This window comes from Marmota marmota, unplaced genomic scaffold, assembly GCF_001458135.2.
Source record: "Marmota marmota marmota unplaced genomic scaffold, marMar, whole genome shotgun sequence".
Taxonomy (NCBI): Eukaryota; Metazoa; Chordata; class Mammalia; order Rodentia; family Sciuridae; genus Marmota; species Marmota marmota.
In genome coordinates this window covers 8503948-8527995 of record NW_026000229.1, presented here as the reverse complement: position 1 = coordinate 8527995, position 24048 = coordinate 8503948, and the positions used below count along the sequence as shown (strand labels likewise).

General features: G+C 53.2%; 1 protein-coding gene across 1 annotated transcript; it reads left to right on the top strand.

Moving 5' to 3' along the window:
* The first annotated feature begins 307 nt into the window (after positions 1 to 307).
* On the top strand, positions 308 to 24048 carry Loxl1 (lysyl oxidase like 1). The gene is made up of 8 exons (XM_015480446.2): positions 308 to 459; positions 509 to 1242; positions 15813 to 15921; positions 18822 to 18959; positions 19433 to 19589; positions 19919 to 20014; positions 21516 to 21631; positions 23727 to 24048. Exons 1-8 carry the CDS (start codon positions 308 to 310, stop codon positions 23731 to 23733), a joined length of 1509 nt encoding a protein of 502 aa, XP_015335932.2. The 3' UTR covers positions 23734 to 24048.

Sequence of the window (24048 nt, the reverse complement as noted above, 5' to 3'; positions counted from 1 at the left end):
AGCGCCAGCCCAGCGGCCAGCCAGTGTGGGGTTGGCCATGTAAGGCCCCCAGGCGGTCCTGCTCGCCCGTGCCCTGCGGAGAGCCTCGTGCAGCCCTGGGCACCGCCCCTGCCCTGCCCTGACCTCTTGGCCTCGAAATGGTGTCATCGGAGGAGTCGTCCCGCTCGGGACAAGGCCAGGATGGACAAAGCTAGAGCTGGGGCAGGCAAGGAACCGTCCTGTCCTCGAGGCCGTGGGAAGAGAAGTACGCACAAGGGGCCACTCCTGAGAGCCTCTCTGTCTACCCGGCCTCTGCAGAGGGGCCACCATGGCTCTGGTCCGAGCCGGCTGGCAGCTGGGAGCCGTAGTGTGGGGCGCCTGCCTGTGCGTCTTGGTGCATGGGCAGCAGGCACAGCCGGGGCAGGGTTCGGACCCTGGGCGCTGGCGGCAGCTGATTCAGTGGGAGAACAACGGGCAGGTGTACAGCCTGCTCAACTCGGGTTCAGAGTACGTGCCTGCCGGGCCTCAGCGCGCGGAGAGTAGCTCCCGGGTGCTGCTGGCTGGCGCACCCCAGGCNNNNCTCGGCCTTCGCCACCACCTACCGCCAGCCGTCCTCTTATCCGCAGCAGTTCCCCTACCCGCAAGCGCCCTTCGTCAGCCAGTACGAGAACTACGACCCCGCGTCGCGGACCTACGACCAGGGCTACGTGTACTACCGCAGTGCGGGCGGTGGCATGGGTGCAGGGGCAGCAGCCGTGGCCTCGGCGGGGGTCATTTACCCCTTCCAGCCCCGAGCGCGCTACGAGGAGTACGGAGGCGGCGGCGAGGAGCAGCCGGAGTATCCGGCCCAGGGCTTCTACCCGGCTCTGGAGAGGCCCTACGCACCGCAGCCGCAACCACAGCCGCAGCCTCCCGACGGCCTGGACCGCCGCTACTCGCACAGCCTGTACAACAACGAGGGCACTGCGGGCTTCGAGCAGGCCTACCCCGACCCCAGCCCCGATGCGGCGCAGAGCCCGGGCGGCGGTGGGGCCTATGGCGGCGACCCCCGCCTCGGCTGGTATCCATCCTACTCCAATGTGCCACCCGAGGCCTATGTCCCGCCGCGTGCGGTGGAGCCGCAGCCACCCTTCCGCGTACTGGAGCCGCCCTACCTGCCGGTGCGCAGCTCCGACGCGCCCCCGCCGGGTGGGGAGCGGAACGGCGCACAGCAGGGCCGCCTCAGCGTGGGCAGCGTGTACAGACCTAACCAGAACGGTCGTGGTGAGTACAGTACCCGCGCCCGCGGCCTAAGGCTCCGCTGCCCGACCTCATGACGTACTGCTCCAGGCGCCCAGACCCCTTCCCCATCCCTCTCCAGAGGCCTCCCCTGTGCTGCTAAGTATGAACCCCGCACCACACCTAGCCCCAGCCCACAACCCCGTGGTGCTTCACCTCCGGCCTGCCTAACAGCCAGGCATCATCAGTCAGTGTCAGGACTTAGCCAGGCAGGCCTGGGCTCCAACCGAGGCTTTGGAGATAAGGGTGGAAGCACTAGCCAGGCTTTGGGAGGAGGCCCCTTTCAGACCTAGCTTGGATCATCTGAGGACAAAGGGAAGAAGCCTTTTTTCCTGACTCTTTCTCATTCCAATCAGGGTACCTCCTTCCATTCCTGGAGATGCCCCTGTGCCAGCTCTTCAGGGTCAGAAAGGCGTTAGTTGTGCGGTTTCCCTATCACTAGGCATGCACAGCTTGCCCCAGCTAAGCTGATCTGAGAGGACTTTTTGCCCCAGGGAGGAATTCAGACTAGATGACTGAGAGACCCCTGGTGGGGATTGTGTGAGATTTATGCTGGAGAGGCCACCGAGGCACTGACCTGGGCACGAAATTTAAGGAGACACCAAAAAACTTGGAAATTGAGATAAGTAATAATTCGATTTTTTTTTTTTTTTTTTTTTTTTAAAGAAAAAACAATGCTCCCAAATACACCATGAACAAGTGTATCCAAATTTTAAATAGAATCAATAATGGTGCCCTAGGATGCCTGAGGCAAATTCAAAAATCAACTTGGGTCCTGTCTTTATTTGGATATTTGTTCACAGATTTTGTGCACTGATTTTGATTTTTTTGGAAAAAATTGTATTAAATATCACTTATCTTTATTACTGAGGTTTTTTTGTTTGGGTTTTTGTTTTGGTGCCCACTTAAATTTTATAGCCTAGGTCAGGGCCACACTAGCCTTACCCTAGTCCCAGCCCTAGGGAAAGGTCCCAGGAGGCAACTGTAAAGAGGCCACCCTGAGGCTTTGGGGGGAGAGGGAGTGAAGATGTGGCCTATTCTTGGAAAGGCCAAGCCATTTTTGCTGTACACAAGGTCACAGGGGTGGAACCAGTCTTCCTGTGTCAGATGGACAGACTCCACAGTTCTCTTAGCAGGCTGGACTAGGGCCGACTGGTGGGTCTGGATAGGGCTGGATGGCCATGAGCCCATCCTCACTGTCCTGGTATTCCCTTGCTACTTCTCTCCCTAGGTTTCAGCTCTTTGGTCCAAGTTTCCTGCTCAGTCCTTGATGCGTATTCAGTCCACTCTGCCCTGCCTCTTTCAGGCTGCTGTCAGTGCCCTCTGCCTATGATTCTTTGCTCCCCATCACAGTTGCTGAACCATACATGACCCAAGGTGCTGGTGCTAGTGCTGGCCTCAGTCTCCACTCCTCAGCCCCTATCAGCATGGGAGTGATGCCCAGTCTCTAGTCAAGATGGCCTCAGTGAAGGGCTGCTGCCAAGGGCGCTGGTGGAGCCCAAAACTAGGGGAGAGAAGTATCTCCCAGGTTGTGCCCTTTCTCATACATCCAAGGTGCAGCACATGAGTTGGTTGCTGAATCCCACTTTGAGAACTGCGGAAGCTCAGAGTAAGATGAGGGGCCCTTATGTAATGTGTTGAAGGGTACATCCACCCCTCCTGGGTGTTACCAGAAACTTGAAGCATACTGAAGCAGGCTGTATTACAGCTATGCACCAACTGCCCAAGAGCACCTTAGAGGAGATGTTGACCTATCAGGTGCTCAATCTTTGTGACAACTTTTCTTAGAATTCAAGACTTCAGTGTGCGGCTCAGCCAGAATGGTCCCACCTCTGGATAGAGGGGATAATTGAGGCCTCAAATGCCACAACACAGGCAGAGCCAGGCCTGAGACTAGGCATCTGGGCTTCAAGCCAATATGTTTTCTAGGGCCCCTCCTTGGCCTATGGGTTCTTAAGGAAGTCAGTTTGTTCAAAGGAGGATGGGGCAGAACAAGGCCATGTCTGGAGTGGTGGGATGGGTACTGAGCAGCGCCTCTGGCCACTACTCCTGAGCCCCACAGTTTATTTTGGGTCAAAGACATTTCTCCCCTGAAGGCAGTGTCCTAGGTGTCAAGCTGAGCAGGCTGAGATGCATCAAATCCAGGCCCTGTCCTGGGGGAAGCATAGCAGAGAAGTGGCTCGTTACTGTGATTAGGTGAGCACCAGGAGCAAGGGACTATGGGAATCTGGAGGAGGGGCCTCCCCAGTCAGAGGCTGGGGCTCAGGGAGGACTTCTCAGAGAATGATCCCTCCCCTAATCATGGAGAAAATGAGATGGGGGGATACAAGCTAGTCTGGGGCCCACAAAGAAGCCAGTGTAGGAACATTAGTCTCCCCCATCATTGGTTCTTCCCTCCCCACCCTACTAGGCTGAGACCGTGGAAAGTCCCAACCCAAAGAAGTCCAAGCCTTGTACTTGAGATCAGACCCCCAGGCCTGGTGTGGGAGCCCAGGGCGGATTCTCTGAGCCTGACTTCATTCCTCCTGGCCACACACCCAGGGGTCTGAGGCCCGGCGCTGGCAGACTGTGTGTGTGTGTGGGCGTGGATGTGTCCTCACAACACCAAACACATGTGAGCATCGCCCACGTCCCTCCATGGGCGGGTGGGTTTCCAAGTGGCTGTCCTGCGCCTGTTTCTGCCTTGGGTGCCTGTACCCTCTTCCTTCCCACTTGGTGCTGGGGCTACCCAGGGCTTCCTACAGTACCATCGTCTCCAACTCTGAAACATGTAGCTGGAAAGAATGAAAGGAGAAAACAGAGGCTCTGAGAGGGTCACATCCGGAGCCAGCTCTCAGAGCACATTCTCACAGAGAGGACTGACTGGAGGGTGGCCGACTGCTTCCCAGGCCCGCTGTGTAACGTGCACGGAGCCGGCTCACACATGGCCTCGCACTCTGCTGCTGTCAGGCCCTACTTTCCCAACATCCTCTCCCAGCTCCTGCCTCCCTCCACCTCAGTTTCTCTGAGCTGGGGGTCTTAGTACTGAGATGAGCCCCACAAGACTACCGCTCTCCTCAAGAGCCTCCCCCTTTCTACCTGGCCTCACTCACCAGCTCCAGCAATCCTGTGAAAAGAGCACAGAGCAGGCTGCTCCAGGTGACCTCCCAGGCCATCTGTGATGGCTGTGCTGGCCTTGCCTAGCATGTGTCCTCCACCCTGTCCTCACCTGGCCAGTCAGAGGCCAGGAGGGAATCGTAGCTGCCTCCTTCCTGCTCCCCTGGTCTCAACTGCTCTCTCTTCAGACCACCCTATATGTAGGGCACATAAACCCTTGTAGTGCTGACCAGTTTACTCCCCTGCTCAAGAAGATTCTATGGCTCCCTAGGACTCTGAGGACAAGATCTCAATACCTCAGTGTAGTTATCTCCTTCCTTTCCTTTGCTTCTCCTTCCTCTCAGAGGTCTCTGTAACCCACATGGGGACTGTACTGCTCCTGGGCTCACATGCCACATTTCCCTACCCATACCTGAGGGTGCTTCTAGATAACCCCCTTTTTCTGTCCAGTGTTCTGTGCCCAAGAGGCCGAACTGGGACCCTCTGTCCCTGAGAGCAGCCCTGGATCTCTACCCCTACTCCCACTGCTGGACCCCCTAGCTCACTTGGGCCTGCCTGCCCCTCTGGGTCACCTACCTCCTCCTCCACAAGGCTTGGAATAGATTCAGGGAAGGACAGAACAGGACTCCACTCAAAAAATTCCCAGAGTTAGAGCACTAAGATACAAATAGTAACAATTTGGCCATTTGCTGAAGAGCACCTACTGAGCTTAGTGGCTTAAATGTGTGATTTCATTCATCCCCACAAACCCCTAGTGATGTGGAGATTCTAGTGCTCCTAGTAAAGAAGACTGAGGCCTAAGGAGGTGACTCAGTGGGGTGTAGCTAAGCTGGAATTCAGAGAGGCCAGGCCTACTTTCTGCATTGCACTGAGATGACCCAGGAGGACATCGGGCTCAGCCTGCCAGGCAAGGCCGGGTGTGAGCTGGGACCCTCTCTGCACCTCAGCTCTCTCTCATCCAGGGAGAGAATTCCACTTCGGTTGACTTAACTTCTTATACATATCTCCTCTAATTCCCAGGTCCACACCAGGTACTGCTATTTGGCCCATTCTGTAGCTAAGATGATGGGCTCCCTTGCCCAATTTTTTTTTTTTAATTTAATTTAATTTTTTTAGTTGTACTTGGACACAATACCTTTATTTAATTTATTTATTTTTTATGTGGTACTGAGGATCGAACCCAGTGCCTCACACGTGCTAGGCGAGCACTGTATCGCTAAGCCACAATCCCAACCCTCATTTGCTGCTTTTTAACAGAGAAAACAGGGTTGGAGTCTGCATGACTCTCCATCTGGCTTTCTTAACCACGCACCATTTAAATTTTGTTTCTGTGTATTATTGCTTATCTGGCACACTTTGTTTATTCCCTCATTCATTTGGTCATGTATTCCTTGTCAGTAGATATTTGGCTACTATATTCTGGGCATGGTAGTAACAGGGTGAGATGGGACAGTGGACATGAAAAACTGGGAGGTGAACAGTCCCTCCTCAGTGTGGGTTGGAGTGAGGCCTTGGCATCCTCACTCTAGGCTCCAAAATGTGTTTAGCAAACACTTCCACGGGGCTTTCCAAGCCCTCTCACTGTTCTTGGAGCTCTATAGTTGGAGTCCTTATAACAGCCCTAGAAGACAGGTACTGCCAGCATCCCCGTTTTGCAGGTGAGAAAACTGAGGCCCTAAGAGCTTAAGTGCTTTTCCCTGGAGCCAGAGTCACAGCTCGCATCCCTCCTTCCTTCCCTGAAGTGGTCTCAGCTGCTTCTTCAGAAAGAAATGTAACCTTTGGGTTGAGAAAGTTGACAAGGGAGCGGTGGAGAGAGAGGGGGGTCTGAGGGTGTGAACAAACAACAGTGTCCTGAGCAGCCTCTTTAGGAGGCCTCTAGTCAAACTTTCTGTCTCCTCTTTCATCAACCACTTATAAGGCACCTCCCCTGGCCTCAGCCTGGCCCATTCCTATGGGAGGAGACAGCTCCTACTTTAAATAATAGAAATAACAGTAGCATCTGCCATTTATGGGTCAGATACTGTGCCAAGTATTTATTCTCTTGTTCTCATCTAATCCCCTCAACCACCTTGTGAAATAGCTAGTATTATCATCCCCACTTTACAGATGAGGAACCAGGCTCAGAGAGGCTAAGGAACTCACCCAAGGTCACAAGGCTAGGAGTGGTCAAGCTTGGACCTAATGACCCCGCTCTCCCTCTGCTCTGCCCCTCAAGAAAGAGTATTTTACATCTTGAGTCACCTGTCTCTGTTCATCATGGTCCCTCTTATATTCCCCCCCCCCACCAAAATTCAGATTTTTCCTTCGAGTTCACACACATCTCCCTCCCAGTCATGGTGGGGAGACAGTGTGGGAAGTCATTAGTGCCTTTGCTGGCACCAGGATCCTGCTGGACTTGGCTAGGGAGTTCTAGCCTTTTGTCCCCACTCCTTCTTCTCTCCTGACCCCAGGGATCCCCATCTTACACGGTCCTCTGGTCTCAGAAGGAGCACCCTCCCCCAAAGCTCCCAGCCGGAGTCCACCCTACTTCTTTTCCAAGCCAAGAACACATGGAAATCTCCCCAGGGCGATGGCTCCAATGGGCAGGAAAGGAAGAGAACAGAGAGGAGGCGGAGGTCGGCTTAGGCAGCCCACACCTGCTTCCAATTCCTGTGCCCGGCATTCCTGTGGAGCAGCAGGGCTGGGAGGTGGGGGCTGGAAGGAGAGGCTCAGACTTGTTCCCTCCCCTGGCCCTGACCTCACCACCTCCTCACCACAGGCAGCTGGACAGAGGGGCCTTCCGGTGTGCAGTCTGGATTACCGAGTGAGGGTGGGGCCTGGGTCTTTCTCCCCATTGGTGATGGGCACTCCAGAAACTGAGCATTTCACAAACACCTGGAAATGTTGGGGGAGGGGCTCAGAATGTCAGCGCAGGAAGGGATGGAGGCCTTTGCCATCAAAACTTTGAGAGACAGCCCGCCCTTCCCCCTACTGTTGGCCAACTGGAAACATGGGTTTTCCAAACCCAGAGCAAATCCTTTTTCAAAAGAAAGGACTTTGGGAATCGATTACGGCCTCTGTCTGAGAGTGCAGCCTGACTTACACGACACCAGACCCTTTGGGGGTGCAGGCGTATGCTTTCTAAGGACATACAGGTACCAGTCCTTGAGGGTGGTACCTGGGTGTAAGGAATTCAGAGGTGCCCCAGGCCCATCCCTGCCCTTGCCAAGGTCTGAACCCACTAGCAAGAAGAGTTCAGGCTCCTGGGATGCAGAGTGACCCAAGCCCTTCATTGTGTCCAGCTCCCAGTTCCTGCTGTGTACCTGTGGGACCAGGCTGGCAGTTGGGTATACACAAAGGACAGTGCCACCCACCCCTACCCCTGACCTCAGGGGCTCTTGTCTGGCTGAGAGGGCATATATCAATATCAATAATCTATATATCATGTATCAATAAGCCATTCAATAAATATTTTTTAGTTCCTCCCTGTGCTCTGGGTACTGCTTTAGAGCTGGGTATTCATTAGTGAAAAAAGACAAAATTCTTGCTCTTACGGATCTGTATTTTTATGTGTAAACATAATACATAGATGAGTGATAGAAGATGATAGATGCCATGGAGGTAGGTAAGAAGATCAGAGTAGGCGGAAGGGGCAGGTTGCCCAGGTGGTCAGAGTGACATCTGAGCAAAGACTTGAAGGAGGCATATGAGTGAGCTGTGCAGCTATCTGCAGGAAGAGTACTCCAGAGATGCGAATCTCCAGTGCAGAGGCCCTGAGGCAGAAATTCTGTGGGTTTCCAAGTGTGTTTCAGTCTGCTTAGGACAGAGTGGAATAGAATTAGGGGAATAAAAGGAGACGGGTTCAAGGGGGTCACTGTGAGGATTTTGGCTTTTACTCTCTGTGCCCCAGGAAATCACTGCAGAATTTGAGCTGGGAAGTGACATTTAAATAGGGGTCCAACTGCTATGCTGGGAGTGGGCAGTCAGGAGTCAGGCAGAGAGATTGAGAGCAGCTACCCCGGAGGCCCATGCAGAGTGGGAACCATGGGGGTGCTGGGAGGCCAGATTTAGGATATATTTTGGAAATGGAGCTTATGGAATTTCCTGATGGATTGATGTGGGTAGTGACAGAAAGAGAAGGGCCAGGGAGAGCACAATGGTTTATGGTCTGTGCTGCTGGAAGGATGACGGTAGCTGAGATGGAAAGACTGTGGATGGAACTGGCTTTGTAAGAAAGGTGAAAATTTCAGATCACTGAGAAAAGCCTCCAGGAACAGGGAGGGAACCTGAGGGGACTGAATGAAGCATCTGGGGAAGTAAGGGACAGGAGGGCTGGAGGGCAGGGGCCGGGTCACACTGGGAAGAGATTTGAGTGAGGTGTGCAAAGAGGTGGCAGCAGGTTCCTGTCAGAGGAGGTGCTGAGCATCCAAGGCCCTCCCCTCGCTTGGCCCAGCCTGCTTCCCTGGCAGCCCTTTCAATTGAACACATACCCCTCCCCTTCACTGGGTGGCCGTGCTACACACAGGGGCAGGGTCGTCACTGCTGCTGATGTCTCCCGGTCAGTGGGGGGGTGGGAGACAAGTAAGAAGGTGGAGGGTGGTAGACGAGGGGAGGTCAAGACTGACCAGGTAGGCTTTAGTTTTGCAGCATAAAAGAGAGTGTGAGTGCATGCGCGTGTGTGTGTGTGTGTGTGTGTGTGTGTGTGTGTGTGTGCGTTGTGTAGCAGGGAAATCCTGGACCATGGCAGTGTGTAGAACCAGGCTAAGGAGCTGCCTCCTGATCCTTAGGGTTAAGAGTCTGGCAGGCCAGGTAGAGACTAGACCACAGCAGATCTAGCTACCACCCTGAAACATCCTGACTTGATTCTGTAGGCAGTTGGGAGCCATTAAAGGCTCTAGGTCTGACTTTGTAGCCATCATAACCCTTGGCCCAGGTAGGGATTGCCCCTTCACGATGGAACAAAGTGGACTCTCCTAGGAAGGTGTGGCACCCGTGGGCTGATGTGGACAACTCAGTGTTTCGATTATTAGATGACCATTTCCGAGGTTTCAGGGCTGCCAGCTCTGCCCTGCAGGCCCTCTTCTGGCTCATCTTTATTCAGTGCTGTGCTCAGTAGAGCTTGCTGCTTTCCCCCACCTAGGGGCTCCTCTGGAGTCTGGCAGCGCTAGCCAAAACATCCCGCTCAGCACATATTTCACAACCGACTGACTGATGGGTTCCTGCTGGACTTTGTTTATCCTCCAGCCCTGGGCTCAAGAGATTAGGGCTCCTTTGCATTCCCCCTCCCGTGATCTGCTCCTGGGGAGCAGGAGGCCAAGTGAAGACAGATTTCAGAGAGGAGGTTGATTGAACCCACAGAAAAGGGGAAGTCAAGAGGGAAGCAGGTGAGGCATGAGCAGTGACAGGCTTGTAGCCACAGGGCCCTCCCCTCCAAGCAGGAGGGAACAGATTTCTAATAAAGCAGGAAGGATTTAGGTCAGACAGTGGGAGAATTTCCTGACTGGTGAAGTATGGGCTGTGGAGGTCATGAGAGGTCCCGGGCTCTTGCCCAAGGCTAGGGAATGGACTGAATAGCTCCGAAAAAGTATTTTAATCACCAAGTGTTTATGGATCCATCCAACCTGTGCTCAAAGGCCAGTTAGTCCAATCTCCCTGTCATCCAGATAGGGAAACTGAGCCTAAGAGTAAGGGAATTTGGCAACAGAAAGATTGGACATAGGCAGGACAAGGGAGTAAACTTGCCTCTGGAGTCTTGGGCCTCTACTGGAACCTGCTAGGGAAGACACTGATAGATGCTGCCCATAGGCTCACAGGGCTGTCACGGGAGACGTCCAGCAGTGCCAGGCCCAGCCTGGGCAGAACGGCAGGGTGGGCTTGTCCTGTACACATTGGCCCTAAGAGTCACTATGGTGTGTCCTCCCACTGGACCCTGGGTGGCCTGCAGAGGAAGCTCCAAGGTCAGAGCTGGAATGCAGAGTGCTGGGCCTTTTCCCTTGGCTAGGAGTCTTCACCGCCTGTGCCCACCAGGGTCAGATGATGTCCCCCATACCAGTGGCTCGCTGCCTGCAGAATGGCCTTGGAACCCAATCATCTCATATCCTGCCCCTCCCCAGCAGAACAACCTGGCTTTGGCTATCCCAAGCAGCTTTGCTGCCCTCTGACCCAGTGTTCCCACCATTCTGGCCCAGGCTGTGGGCAGCATGAATTCCTATGGCCAACACATTCCTTCTGGGAAAGAGTGCCCAGGAGAGGCCAGCACGGGGCTCCAGGCTACAAATGGGGGAGGGGGCAATCAGAAGTGGATAAAATGCAGGTGCGCAGAAGTGAGGCCTAGGAAGGGACCTGTCAGTCCAGGGCCACATGGAAAGTCTACAACAGAGGAAGGCAAGAGCCAGGCTCAATCTCCCTCCTGGGTGATGTAACCAGGGCCTCCCTGGGGAGCTTGAGCTAGGCCATCTCCCAGCCTTTGAACAATCTGACCCTGCCCCACCGTGGTTCTGGGAGCTTGGAAGGAAGCTGAGCAAGGCTGACGGTGACCCAGGGTTAGGAAGAGAGTGATATCTGTCCTCACCAGCCCAGGAGGCACATGCCAAGCCGCTCGCTGCTTCAGCCTGAGTGCAGAACAGGGGGTCAAAGGCCACCTGGGTGTCCCTCCAGGACACTGACTAGATGGAATATGGAGAGGCACCCTGTGGGCTCCTGTTTAGCAATGACAGGCCACAAACCTTCTTGAAAGGCCTCAAAAGTTTACATTGACTGCAAAATCAAGAAAGCATGAGCTCTGTGAGACTCACTTATAGACTTTAAAAATTCATGCCCATCTGAGCTGGGCATGGTGGTGCATGCCCATAATCCCAATGACTTTGGAGGCTGAGGCAGGAGGATAAAGATTTCAAAGACAGTCTCAGCAAAAGCAATTTGCTAAGCAATCCAGTGAGACCCTGTCTCTAAATAAAATGCAAAAAAAGGATTGGGGATGTGGCTCAGTGGTTGAGTGCCCCTAAGTTCAATTCCCAGTAGCCCCTATCCAAAAAAAAAAATGCCCATCTCAAATGTACCACAGATCCATATGTAGCCACCAGTGTTCAGGGGCATATCTGAGAGTCAGGGTGAGGGTCAAGGCTAAAATAAGTAAGATGAGAGGGAAGCCTTACATGAGTGGACCATGGATACTGCTTAGTTTGCTCTGAACTGAGAACTATGACTAACTCAGTTCTCTACATTTATAAATACAGGAGTCTCAGGGAAAAAGATCTCCCCAAAACCCACAGTTCTGCAGTCTCCTGTTCCAGGCCAGAGGGTTGGATGACTCTGTGTATGCTGGAAAAGTCATCCCAGCTCCTCCTCAAAATTACACCATGATGACTGATGATCCTCCACTGTTTGGAGCAAGCAAAGCCCCCCAACTCCACAGGATTTTTCTTTAAAATGTGCATTTCTTGGAATGAGGGTTGATCACACAGTCTGATTACAACTTCATATTGACCGTCCTGCCTGGAGGGCGTGGTTGTCCCCACAAGCCAGCAACAGCAGACTGCTCCCCCCAGCCCTATGCCTACCAGCACCACTCAAGCCTTCCCTCATCCCTTCCAATATCAACCCCGCCCCCACCCCACCTCACGCCCAAGCCCAAGCCCGCAGGCCTGGCTGCTGACGGAATGTCCCTTGGGAGAATGTCCCTTGGGAGAACGGCAGGGAGAAGGAGGCATTGTTCCCTCCTGGAAAAACATACCAGCAGAGGGAGGGGGCCTGTTGTTCCCTGGGACCTCAGCAGGGGATCAGAGGGTGAGGTGGGGGCACTCAGCCTGAATTCCCAGGGCAAAGAGGGTATGACAGGGGTGATGTGGGGACTTAGGGGAGGGCATCACAGTAGGACCTGGTGGTGGCCAGAAAGAAAATGATCAGATAATGGTTAGAGTAATTTTGTTTAGATACTAGAAAAATATATGGTCATTAGAAAGCAGATCAATGATGGCCTTGGGTGGCAGAGAGGGAGGGTTTCCCTGGAAAAGAACAATAGAGATGGTGGTGGCAATCCCTAGCTTTATAGGGATAGTGGGTACACAGCATAAACATCTGCTAGAACTTACCAACTGTGCTCCTAAAACCTGTGTATTTGACTGTGTATAGCTTATACCTTTAAAGATGTTCATTTTTATAGAAAGAATAATTGGAGTCCTGGAAGAGAGTCAGGACCTAGGATCTCCTCCTGGGGCTGCCCTGACTGTGTGACTGTGGGCAAATTCATTGCCCTCTCTGAGCCTGTTTCCTCTACATTTCCAAAAGCATCATGTACCCTGGTATCTTGAGGTTACAGGTGGAGCACACTTATGGACTCCTAGAACAGTTACATAGGGAGCCTAATCACTAAAGAAGCTTGCCTGACAGGCCAAGGGGGCTTGGGTCACTCAGTAATATCCAAAGCCAGAGTTCCTGAGCACTGTGAATTGTCACTGAGGTCCTGCCCTCAGGGAGCCCTCAGTCTGGAGGGGAGGAGATACAGGTGAATATGATTACATCTAATTATAGATCAATACCATGGGTAGTGAGAGGACAAATGTGTATGGCCTGGAATGTCACTGCCAATCAGGGAAGACATCCTGGAACAGGAGGCCTCTGCTTGAGCCTGTGTTTGCCCAACAGTGGGAGGAAGAAGATAACCGTCTATGGCCGGGGTTAGGGCTCAGACTGTGGCCAGCATCCCTGAGCTGTGTGTCCTTGGTCTCTCCCCTAAAGCCCCACATGTAGTACTGTACAAGCGCCCCTCCCCCACAGCTGTGGCCCCTACAACAAACCCACCCACTCTGGTTTAATAAGAAAAGACAGATGATGTTAAAGCAAATTCCTTTTTAAGGTTTTATTTCGTTTTTTTTTTTTCATTTTCTTTCTTCTTCTTTTTTAAAAATACAGAGCGTTAGCCCAGGATCCGTGGACAGAGATGGGGGATAGTAAGACTGACGTTCAGAGTTGTTGGTAGATGCCAGGTCTCAGTGTGTGGCCAGAGTTAAGGGCCAGTTGTATCTCCAGGGTCAGGCCTTGGTGTGGGACCAGGGGCAGGGCTCCATGTGTGGCCACAGTCAGGGTTTAGCCTATGACCATGGTCAGGGCTCCATCAGAAACTGATATCAGGCCCCAAGTACCCCTGGTGGCCTCTCACTGTGTCTCTCCCAACATCCTCAGATTGCAGAGCCAGCTTATGAAACGGCCTGGGGAGGAAGGGTCAGGCCAGAAAAGCTTTGCGGAGCCATCTGTGCAGTATTTATTGAAACCGGGCCTGGGGTGGGGGCGGCAGACTGTCTGGTGCTGAACGCTGGGTCCCATGAGGCTCCAGCACAAGTTGCCCCACCCCTGTCTATTGCTGAGGCACTGGACAATAGAGAAGGGGACCGTCCCTCTCCCTCTCACCCTTCCTCCAGAAGCTTCCAGGAACCAGAGGGTAAGAACCAGCTCCCAGCTGGTGTGAGAGCCTGAGGAGGATCCCTTGGGAAATGACTGCGAACATTCCAGGGGGCTCGAGTAATGGGACCTAGACTAGCCAAGAGGTCCCCCAATAGCCAGGAGCCACCTCATCCTCACCCACCCTGTACTCCAAGTTTCCTCTCCATTCCAAGTAGGTGAGATCACCCTGGCTGCCTAGCTCGGGCTCCCCCAGGAGGCCCAGGCCCCAGGGAAAGCAGGGCTAGGGTCTGGGAGCCCAGGGTTTGTGTACACGCAGGTAAACACCTCTGTCAAAGGCTTAGAGGACTTCCCTTCCTTGGCCTTAATGTCTGAGCCTAAGAGCTGATGGGAGGGTTTTGACAGCAAGAAGAAGGACTGAGAGCCCCCCACATGCTAAAATCCCCTTTCTTGTCTCTCCTTTCATTTCAAGCCCAAGAGCAGAGAGCTCAAAGAAACCAAGAAGGACTTACAGCCTCTTGTCATCACTAGTCCGACAGAGTCCCTGAGGCCTGAGAAAAGGGACTTGGAAGTACCAGGATCATTCCCTTTTAAGCCAGTGGCCAAACTAGAATAGAGTGCATGGCTCTGGGAGTAACCCACTGACCACCTGCCCCCACTCATCCCTCCCAACATTAAGATCGTTTTATCATCAGGCACGGTGGTGTACGCCTGTAATCCCAGCAGCTCAGGATGCTGAGGCAGGAGGATTGTGAGCTCAAAGCCAGCCTCAGCAACTTAGGGAGGCTCTAAGCAACTCAGCAAGACCCTGTCTCTAAATAAAATATAAGAAGGGCTGAGAATGTGGCTCAATGGTTGAGTGCCCCTGAGTTCAATCCCCAGTACCAAAAACAAATCAAAAGATCATTTTTTCTATCTGGGCACAGTGGTGCCCACCTGTGATCCCAGCAACTCAGGAGACTGAGGCAAGAGAATTTTAAAGCCAGCCTGAACAATTGAGTGAGACCCTGTCTCAAAATAAAAATTTTAAAAGGACTGGGATGTAACTTAGTGGTAGAGCCCTTTCCCAGCATTTGCAGGGCTCTGGATTCAACCCCAGGACAGGAAAAAAAAAAAAAGAGAGAGAGAGAGAGACCATTCTGTATTCCACTGCAAGATGGGGTCTGGATACCTGAGTTTGGTTTCTACTTGTTCCTAATAATAACTAGATTAACTGGGACTAATCCATGCATGGCAGGGGAGGTGGAGGGGGCCAGGGCAGGAAGCACAGACCCTTGGCTCTGGCACAGCCTGAGGAAGGAGTGGTCACAAGGGCTGGAACAGGGAGGGAGCTGGGGCCTCCTTCAGTTGGAAGCCAGATGTTGCAGACAGGGGAGGGTGTGGGCAGGTCTGGGGGGCTGATGGCCAGGAGTAGTAGCAGGTGAGGGGAGACAGGAACAGGGGCCATGCCAGGAGGGAAGCATCTTGGAGTGGCTCAGAATCCCGCCTGGTCAGCAGCTTGCTCTGGGGAACTGTTTTCCTTCCCACCCGTCCCTTCCTGCCCACCACCTGCTGCCAGCCAACATCCACCTGGCTCTGGCCCTAAGCCTTCTGGGGCTCACTCTGGGCCAGAAGCCCAGGGCTGTTCTGGTGGTTCACAAAGGAAGCTGGCTGCAAAGGTGAGAGAAGCAGAGGGCATTTGGGGGCTGGTGTCTGAGGCCTGGGGAATAAGGACATGGAAGGAGTGCTTCTGTCAGGAAATTACTTGGTTGATTCAGTCCTGCCTCCAGGCCTTTGCTCATGCCAGGCCATTGTCCCTGCCAAGAACACCTTTTCCCTTTCTAACGCTCCAAATTCCACCCTGCCTCCCAGTTCTTGTCTGTGTCCCAGTTCTTCCAGGAGATCTCAGTGGCTCTCACAACACAGAGCTCTAGGGGTGACCGCCTGCTGCCCAAATTCTCTGACCCACCTCCTGGACCCAGGATCCTCTGCCCAGGGAGAATGGCAACAGGTGGTTGGGGTGGGGTAGGTCCCTGGGCATTAGCAGTGGACAGCTTGACCTTCTCAATGCCTCCCTCCTCCCTCTCTCCCACTGCCTACTCCAGGTCTCCCTGACTTGGTTCCGGACCCCAACTATGTGCAGGCATCCACTTACGTGCAGAGAGCCCACCTCTACTCCCTGCGCTGTGCTGCAGAAGAGAAGTGTCTGGCCAGGTAAGGAGACAAAGAGGAAGTGTCAAGCCTTGGGACAGTCCCTGGGAATCACCCAGAACCAGTACTCACACGAGGCTGCCTGCAAGACTCATGACCCTGACCAAGTGCCCTAGCCTCTAGTGACCTTGCCATCTTCATTTGTGAGCCTTACCCGCTGCAAAAATTCAGACAGGGAAGGGTATGAGCAGACAGCCAACCTTCCTGTGCATCACTATACAAAGAACTTTGCTTTTGCTGTGTGTGTTGACCCATGTGGAAAATGAGGTACAATGAAAGCAACTAAACCATTCAGATCTGAGCTGCCCAATGGGAAGGCTCCTTAAGGACAGCCAAGTTTCTATGCTCACACAGGATCAGGAAAGTCCTGTAGGGCAGACAGGCCTGCAAGAAGGAATGCAGGATTATGGAGCATGTCCACAGAGGACACTTGTGTCCTATGGTTGGCCCAGGCTGTCTCTGCTTGGTCACAGCAGGGGCAAAGGACAGAGGCCTGTTATGCGTTGTACTGAGAGAAGGAAAGGAATCCAGTTCACACGAGCCCAGGCAGTGAGCTTGGCCCACTCTGCTTTATTCAAGGGTGATTCTGCCTCCTGCAAAACTTGCGTCTACATTAATGGTTCATGTTCTGCTCAACCGTGTGTTTGGGGGCATCTCCTCTGCTAAAAACTAAAGATTGCTTTTGTTGACATCCATGTTGAAAGCACCTGTTTTCCTTGAATTACTCACTTTGACATTTGAACTCTCCCTTTGCTTTTTACTATCTAGGAAATCCTTCGGAATCTCAACATTATCTCATTTCTATAACTTCTAGTTCACTGACACTCAGAGTGGCTGATCACAAACTGTTACCCGTCTGTGACAGGATAAAGAGCTTGCCCCAGAACATAACTCAGTTTGTTGCTTTCTTCATTGAGAAAGACTTGCATAAAAAAGAAAAAGAAAAGTGTCATATGAACTAACCAGAGTGATTAGTGGTGTGGTTGATTTACATTCTGGTGAAAGTTTCTTATCACAGACTCACATCAAATTGGCCCTGGTCCCAGGACCACACAGTCAGCCTGCCCATTCAGGTCTTGTCTTTCTCATTCACTTGTCCTAGGGAAGAGGGCATAATGTTCCTGCTGTCAGTCCCTTCAGTGATGAGGAATTCATGGCCTCCGTGGCAGCTCCTGCAGTTCAGAAGGGTTTTAGTCAAAGCCAAACTTCAGAGAGCACCCCAGGTGCCCAGACCTGAGCTCCCAGACAGGAAGGAAGAGGTAGCCTGCCTTCTGTCCTGAGGGACCTCCTGGTCTAGCTGGAGAGTGCGTCCCCTTGCCTACGCCCCTGTGGCAGCAGGAGTAGGGCGAGAGCTGGGACACATGGTTCCCAGACTGGGGCTGGCAAGGTCAGAGCAATGAGGTTTTGCAGTGCTGAGACACGCAGGGAGGCTGGGAGCAGGGTTACAGACCCAGAAAATACTGCAGAGATGGAGCCCTGAAGCAGACAGGCCCTCCAAGATCGTCTGCGGTGTAGGCTGTAGACTTGGGCCAGGTCGTACTGCAGGCCGGACCCAGAGCAGGAGAGGGATGTGCTCCAAGTCTCGCTGTGAGCTTGCAGCCAAGCTGGTCCTAGAACCTAGATCCTGATGGTTTCCCACGATGTGCTGAGCTGAACAGAAGGGCAGGATTTAGCCGAACACAGAGAAGGAGGATGTTTTGTTTCAACCCAGACGCAGATGGATTCCAAGCCTCCCCCAGACAAGGCCGAGGGCCTTACGTCCTGGCAGACAGAGTCTGAGCTGCCTGCTGTCCAGACATACTCTCAGAGAGAGCTAATCCCTACAACTGGCCACCTCTCGCCTCTGGCCTTACAACCCAGACCTTAGTGATTGCCAGGGAAGCGCCCCTGAGGCCAGCTAGGACAGCTGTCAGCAGTCAGCTGCAGGGAGGGGAGCTGGCTGCCCACCTTCTTTTTCCTACTGCCCCCATGTGCACGTGTGTGCGCGTGCGTGTGGGTGTGTGCATGCATGTGTGCGTCTCCTCTCACTGCTGCCCTCTCTCCTCTTCCTACAAAGCCTACCTCCATTGGGAATTTGGAGTAGCAAGTAAATTGTGAGCAGGCAGTGTGTGCCAGACCCATGATCCCTGAAGGGAAAAGAGCAGGTTGCTGGCCGTGAAGCCATGCCATCAAGGAGAGGTAGCCTGGTTACCCCTAAACCAGCACAGCATGCATGTGGCATGGGGGTGAGCTGCAGGTGGGACCTCAGGGGCGGTCCAGATTCCTCTAAGTGTGGCAATCATGGCAGACTTCTGGGAGCAGGGGACTTGAGGTGGGCCTAGGGGACTGGGTGTGCATTGTAGTTCTAGGCCAAATGATGAGCATGGGCAAAGGGTGAACTGCAGAAAGAGGGAGCTGGGTGTGTGGGAGTAGGACAACACACGGAAGCGGCAAAGTGCAAAGAATTTGATCCGAGGAGCTCAAGCCTGATTTTTAGGCTCATACTGGAGACAGCACATTCTTGGGTCACGGGTTAGGGCTCTGTCCAGAGAATCTCCTGGGTAGGGTTGCTTATTTCTAAATGGCCCCAGGGGCTGTCCCCAGCTGAGTCACCTACAAGCATGAGGAACCCTCAGAGGCTCATTGCCAGGCCAATGTCACTTTAGTAAGACCCCAATGGGCAGCTTCCAGCCACACAGCAGAGGCCAGACAGGAGGAGAGAGCCAGGCCTTTGTGGAGTTGGGAGAATGGAAAAGGCCAGGGCCTCTCTATATTTCAGGATCAGATGCTAGGATCTTCAGAGGCTGGAGGTCATCCTGGAGGACTAGTGGCCAAGGGCTGGGGGCAGGGCCTGATGCAGCCATTCTGGGTCTTGGTGTCCCTATGCCCCAGGCCCACTCCTGTCTCTCCACTTGTTCCCACAGCACAGCCTATGCCCCTGAGGCCACTGACTATGACCTGCGGGTGCTGCTGCGCTTCCCCCAGCGCGTGAAGAACCAGGGCACAGCAGACTTCCTCCCCAACCGGCCGCGGCATACCTGGGAGTGGCACAGCTGCCACCAGTGAGTGAGCAGGATTTACCAGCCTCTCCTACCTCCTCTGGGCCAGGGGTCTAGGTGCCTGAGCTCCATGCAGGTGCCCACTGGAGGTACACCCCCCTCACCATGGTGTTTCCTGCCAAGAATCGATCACTGGGCGAGTTTCTCAGAGGAGCCTTAGCCAGACTAGGCTGGAAGATGGCCATAGAATGATTGGTCTTGGTAAGGGATGGAAATGTCTAGAATATAGGGCCTTGCCCAGTGGAAGTCAGTACAGGAAGGAAACTAAAAAGGAAGTGAGGAATCTTGAGGCAGCATTATATGAGGGTGACCTGGCTAGATGGAGAGCACCAGAGTGGGATTCAGAGGCACAGAAGAGCCCCGACTGGTCAGGAGACTGCATCACAACATGTCATCTGACCCATCTCCCAAGGGGACGGGATGGGAGATCCAGGAAGACTAGACCTCTTTCCTCTCCTCCTTTCCCCTGCCCCCAGACACTACCACAGCATGGACGAATTCAGCCACTATGACCTGCTGGACGCAGCCACGGGAAAGAAGGTGGCTGAGGGCCACAAGGCCAGCTTCTGCCTGGAGGACAGCACCTGCGACTTTGGCAACCTCAAGCGCTATGCGTGCACCTCTCACACACAGGTTGGGCTAGGGCAGCTGGGTGGTGGCATGGAAACACAGGGATCGGGCTGTCTTTCTAACTGTCCATCCAGTGGCCACTGAATGTCTGTCGTGTCTGTCTTTTCATCCATCCCTCCACCCATCCCTGCCAAGCATCCTCCCCACTCCATTTCATTCCTCCCTATGGCTATGTGTCCATCCATCCAGTGACCTCAGGTTAAAGGGCAGACCCACCATGGACCAGGGTCTGGGTAGAAGCCAGAGGAAGGAGGCTCCTGACTGTTGCATGTGGGTATGCGGTGGCTCAGAGGGACGAGCACCACAGCCTCTCCTCTGGTCCCTTTTTCCAGGGCCTGAGCCCAGGCTGCTATGATACCTATAATGCGGACATCGACTGCCAATGGATTGACATAACCGATGTGCAGCCTGGGAACTACATCCTCAAGGTGAGCCTTATGGTATCCTACATTCCGTCCAACCTGATGGCCATGCCCAGTGCCCAACTTCAACTCCCGGACATGTTCCCTCTTCCCCAGCTGCCAAGCAGTCTCCATCTGGGCCACCACCTGAGGTTTTATACTTTTCATCTGAGGGTTTAGGTCTTAGGCAGACACCTAAAGCATCTCTTTCTCTGAAGACCCCAAGTAACCTTCAGCCCAGCTTCAGTAATGCTAGGAAAGTGATGACACCATCCCCTCAGAGTGACAAAGTGCCAATGATATATCCCCCTGTCTGCTGACCGGGCAAGCTTTATTCAACTTGGGAGAGAGATCAGAGGGCTCCTGTGACCAAGAGGCCCTTCCAGAGGGAAGGATGTCACTCACTCCATCACCCCTTCCCTTAGCTGGGGGGACAAGTAGAAAAGTATGTTCAGGACACACAGCCCAACTTGGTACATCCATAAAGGCTGTGCAGGGCCACTCCGTCAAGGCCTCACCTGGGGAAGCCCCGTCTCAGCCTACTCTGTGAAGATACGTAGCGAGGCTGGGGGTCACTCTGCCAGTTCTCTTGGACCCACTCCATGCAGAAGTTCAGTGCAGGAGGCAGTGGAGTTCGGGCTTGCAGGAGGTGTCTTTTCCTGCAGAAAGACAGACTGGGAGAGAGGCTGCATCCAGAAAGCAAGAGCCAGAAGCAATTCACTGCAGCCCCATCTGAACTCCTCACGGTAGACTCCATACGCGTGACCCTGCCAGGCCTCTCCCTGGGCTGGGAATGTCAGGGGTATTCTTCTCCATCCCTCCCTCAGCTACTCATCAAACATGATTGAAGATCTGAGTTCATTCTTATCCTGGGCATACAGACCTCATACTCAGTTCCTGCCCATAAGGAGCATGCTAGGGTACTGTATCTGTTCTTCAGTGTTCTGCAAATAATGCAGGTCCCTACCCCAATTAATCCAAACTGTCAGTGTTATGTCCCAGTAGCTCCTTTCCAGACAAAAATTACAAGTCATGCCCAGACCATCATCTCAATGAATATCAGGTTCCTTGGGCTCCAAGGCAAGAGATGCCACCTGGCATCAGACTGCCCCCACCATGGGTTATCTGGATAAGGATGCGCAGTGATTGACTGTGAGCCTTGGAGACACTGACTATTCAGCCCCTCGTTACTGCATTCTCTGAGGTAGGCCTGGCCTCTCTGACCCCAAAGGCCCTGTGCAGGATACACCTGGTCCAGGTTCTGGCTCTGGGGAAGTTTCCCATCTTCTGATAAGAAAGGAGATTGGATAGTGTTTTCTTGGACTTCCAGCTGCCTCTTTCCTCTCCATGTCATTCTAGGTCTCCTTCTCCCCGTTTCCTGGTCTCTCATGGTCTTTCTTCATCTCCCTGTCTCCCTCTGTCACCTCTGTGTCTATCTGTCAGCCTGCCTCTCCACCATTTTCTCTGGTGACCAGGTGAAGGGCAGCCTCCTTGACTAAGTTTCTTTCTCTCTCTTTCTCCTCTCCAGGTGCACGTGAACCCAAAGTACATTGTTTTGGAGTCTGACTTCACCAACAATGTGGTGAGATGCAACATCCACTACACAGGGCGCTATGTTTCTACAACAAACTGCAAAATTGTTCAGTACGTGCTTACCCAGCACCCTTCCTACCCCAGCCACTTTCCTGCCTGGGAAACAGACAGAGCCACCTGAAATTCCTAAGACACCTGCACTTGGGGTGGGGGGGTGGTCACTGAACACAGCTACAGCTGGGCCCAGCAGGAAGAGCCTAGACCATGCCAGTCCCAAGCTGAGTGTTTATGGTGGGGCTCCATCTGTGGAGTGCTGATCTAGGGCCCAGTGATGTGGCTCCCTAAGATTTTTCAAGTGGAAAACAGCAGAAGGAAGAGTGGTTCAGTGCAAGGGCATGACTATGTGATCTCATGCAGAGAATTCTGTGACTTCTCCCCTCTGTGATATTGGATAATTCACCTTTCCCCTCTGAGCTACTTTTCTTAAGGATAAACAGATACCTCTGGCATAAGCTTGGGATGATGACTTACAGGCCTGACATCTGCGTGTTCAGGAGCCCAGCACATTGTAGCACTCAATTAATGGCAGCTGTGACCATCACACAGGCCCAGATTAGAAGTAATTCTGGTTAGAATGGACCATTGTCTGTCCCTAAGGCCCATTGTGGAGGAAGTTAATAAAATCTGGGCCTTGGCTTTGTCACCTGACTGCTGAGCAAGGTCCTCAGTGTCTCTCCTCACAGGAAGCACTTGGCAGAGGGACCCCCTGCTTACAAGCTCACAAAGAACCCCACCCTTTCCATGGGAATTTAATTGATCAGATCAAAGCAGTTTGTCCATTGAAAAAAAAAAAAGTAGCCCTGGAAATTTGAGCTTTAGTCCATCAAATAGGGACAGGTGATGGAGATTCTAAGGCCCAGAGAAACATTTTGCCCCAAAAGTGTATGCTCATTAATGGAAGGTAGGTATGAAAGGTTAAGCCTGTAGGTTGTCTGTGACCAGGGTCAAGGCTCAGTGTGTGACTAGTGTGACTAGGATCAGGGTTTAATCTGTGACCAGGGTCAAGGCTTAGTATGTCACCAGGGTCAGGGTTCAGTCTGTGGCCTAGGTCAGAGTTCATTTAGAAACAGCTCTTTCACCCTTGGCTGCTACCTCTAACCTGTTTACGACCTCCCACCTCCACCCCGTTGCCACACACACACACCACACCATGAATATTAAAAACGGAAACAGCAGCCGCTAATTCAATAAGGAGATTGGGTTCCTCATGAATAGGATCAGGTCACAATTACCCAGGGCGCAGAGGGTGTTTGAAATCACTGACACCTGCTTCAGCTCTAGCAGTTGGGGTTTTTGTTTGTTTGTTTGTTTGTTGTAGACCTGAGTTTCCAGCACCTTCCTTCTCCCCAGGCCTACCTCAATCAGCCATTCAGCCTTTGGGGCAACCTGAGGTAGAGGGTTTCTGGGAAGTAACTCCAGGGAACTTGGAAGGAAGGAAGGCTGTTGAGGGCTAAGGCGAACAGGGAGCCTGCCTCTCCCTCTAGGGGCTTTGGGGCAGTGTCCCATGTCCCAGAAGTACCTTGAGCACCCAGAAGGCCCACAGAAGGCAGACAGAGAAGCAGCCGGGCCTCCCTTCTATTCCTAGGGGAGCCTGCGGGCTGAAGAGGCCGAGGCCCTTCCTTCCGAAGCCTCTTTACATAAGTGCTTGGAAAGGCCCAGGTCTTATTAGAGCGTCCCCGTGACCCTGACCACAGGCGGCTGCTGGGCCAGCCTGCACAGGAAGCCGGATGGAGCATTCCCAGAAAGGCCAAGGGACTGACGCCTGTGGGTTTCCATCATGTTTCTGAAGAGGAAAAAGAAGGCTTTTTTTTTTTTTTTTTTTTTAAGGGCTAAGTTAGAAAAAACAAGCCAAAAAGTATTTCCAGACAGTAGCAGCTCTACTGACACAGCCTAGAAAACAATCTGGACTTGGGGTGAGGGCGGGGGGCATACTGACCCTGGGCCCTGGGTGGGTGGGAATCCACGAAACCTCTTCTTTTGGACCTGGGCTGAGGACTTAGCCCCTTTCCCCTGAACCCAAATTCCTGAGAGAGTCTGCGCCTGCTCTACCTCAAGGGGTCTAGAGTGTGGAAGGAAAGCCCCAGCTGGGGAGGCCTGGGGGCTCCACATTGCAGCCACCATTGACCTGCTCTCTTTCTTCCTCTAGATCCTGATCTCCGAGAGGGACAGACAGACAACCTCTCCCCTTCCAAAGCAGACCCTGCTCCCCAGGCAGCCTCTCACGGAGGAGGAGCCCAGTCCCCCAACCAACAGGCGGGGCAGCTAGACGCCAGGGGCATCCCTCCCTGCCGGCCTCAGGGAGCAAACGTGGACCAAACCACAGGGATTCTGGATGCCAGGCCCCATTTTGTACCTAACTCTTCTCTACAACATTGTTTTGCCAGTTGTTGGTTTTTATTTTTTATATCTTGGCCATACCACAGAGCAAGATTGCCCAGGTCGGGGCTGAATAAAACAAGGTTTTTCTA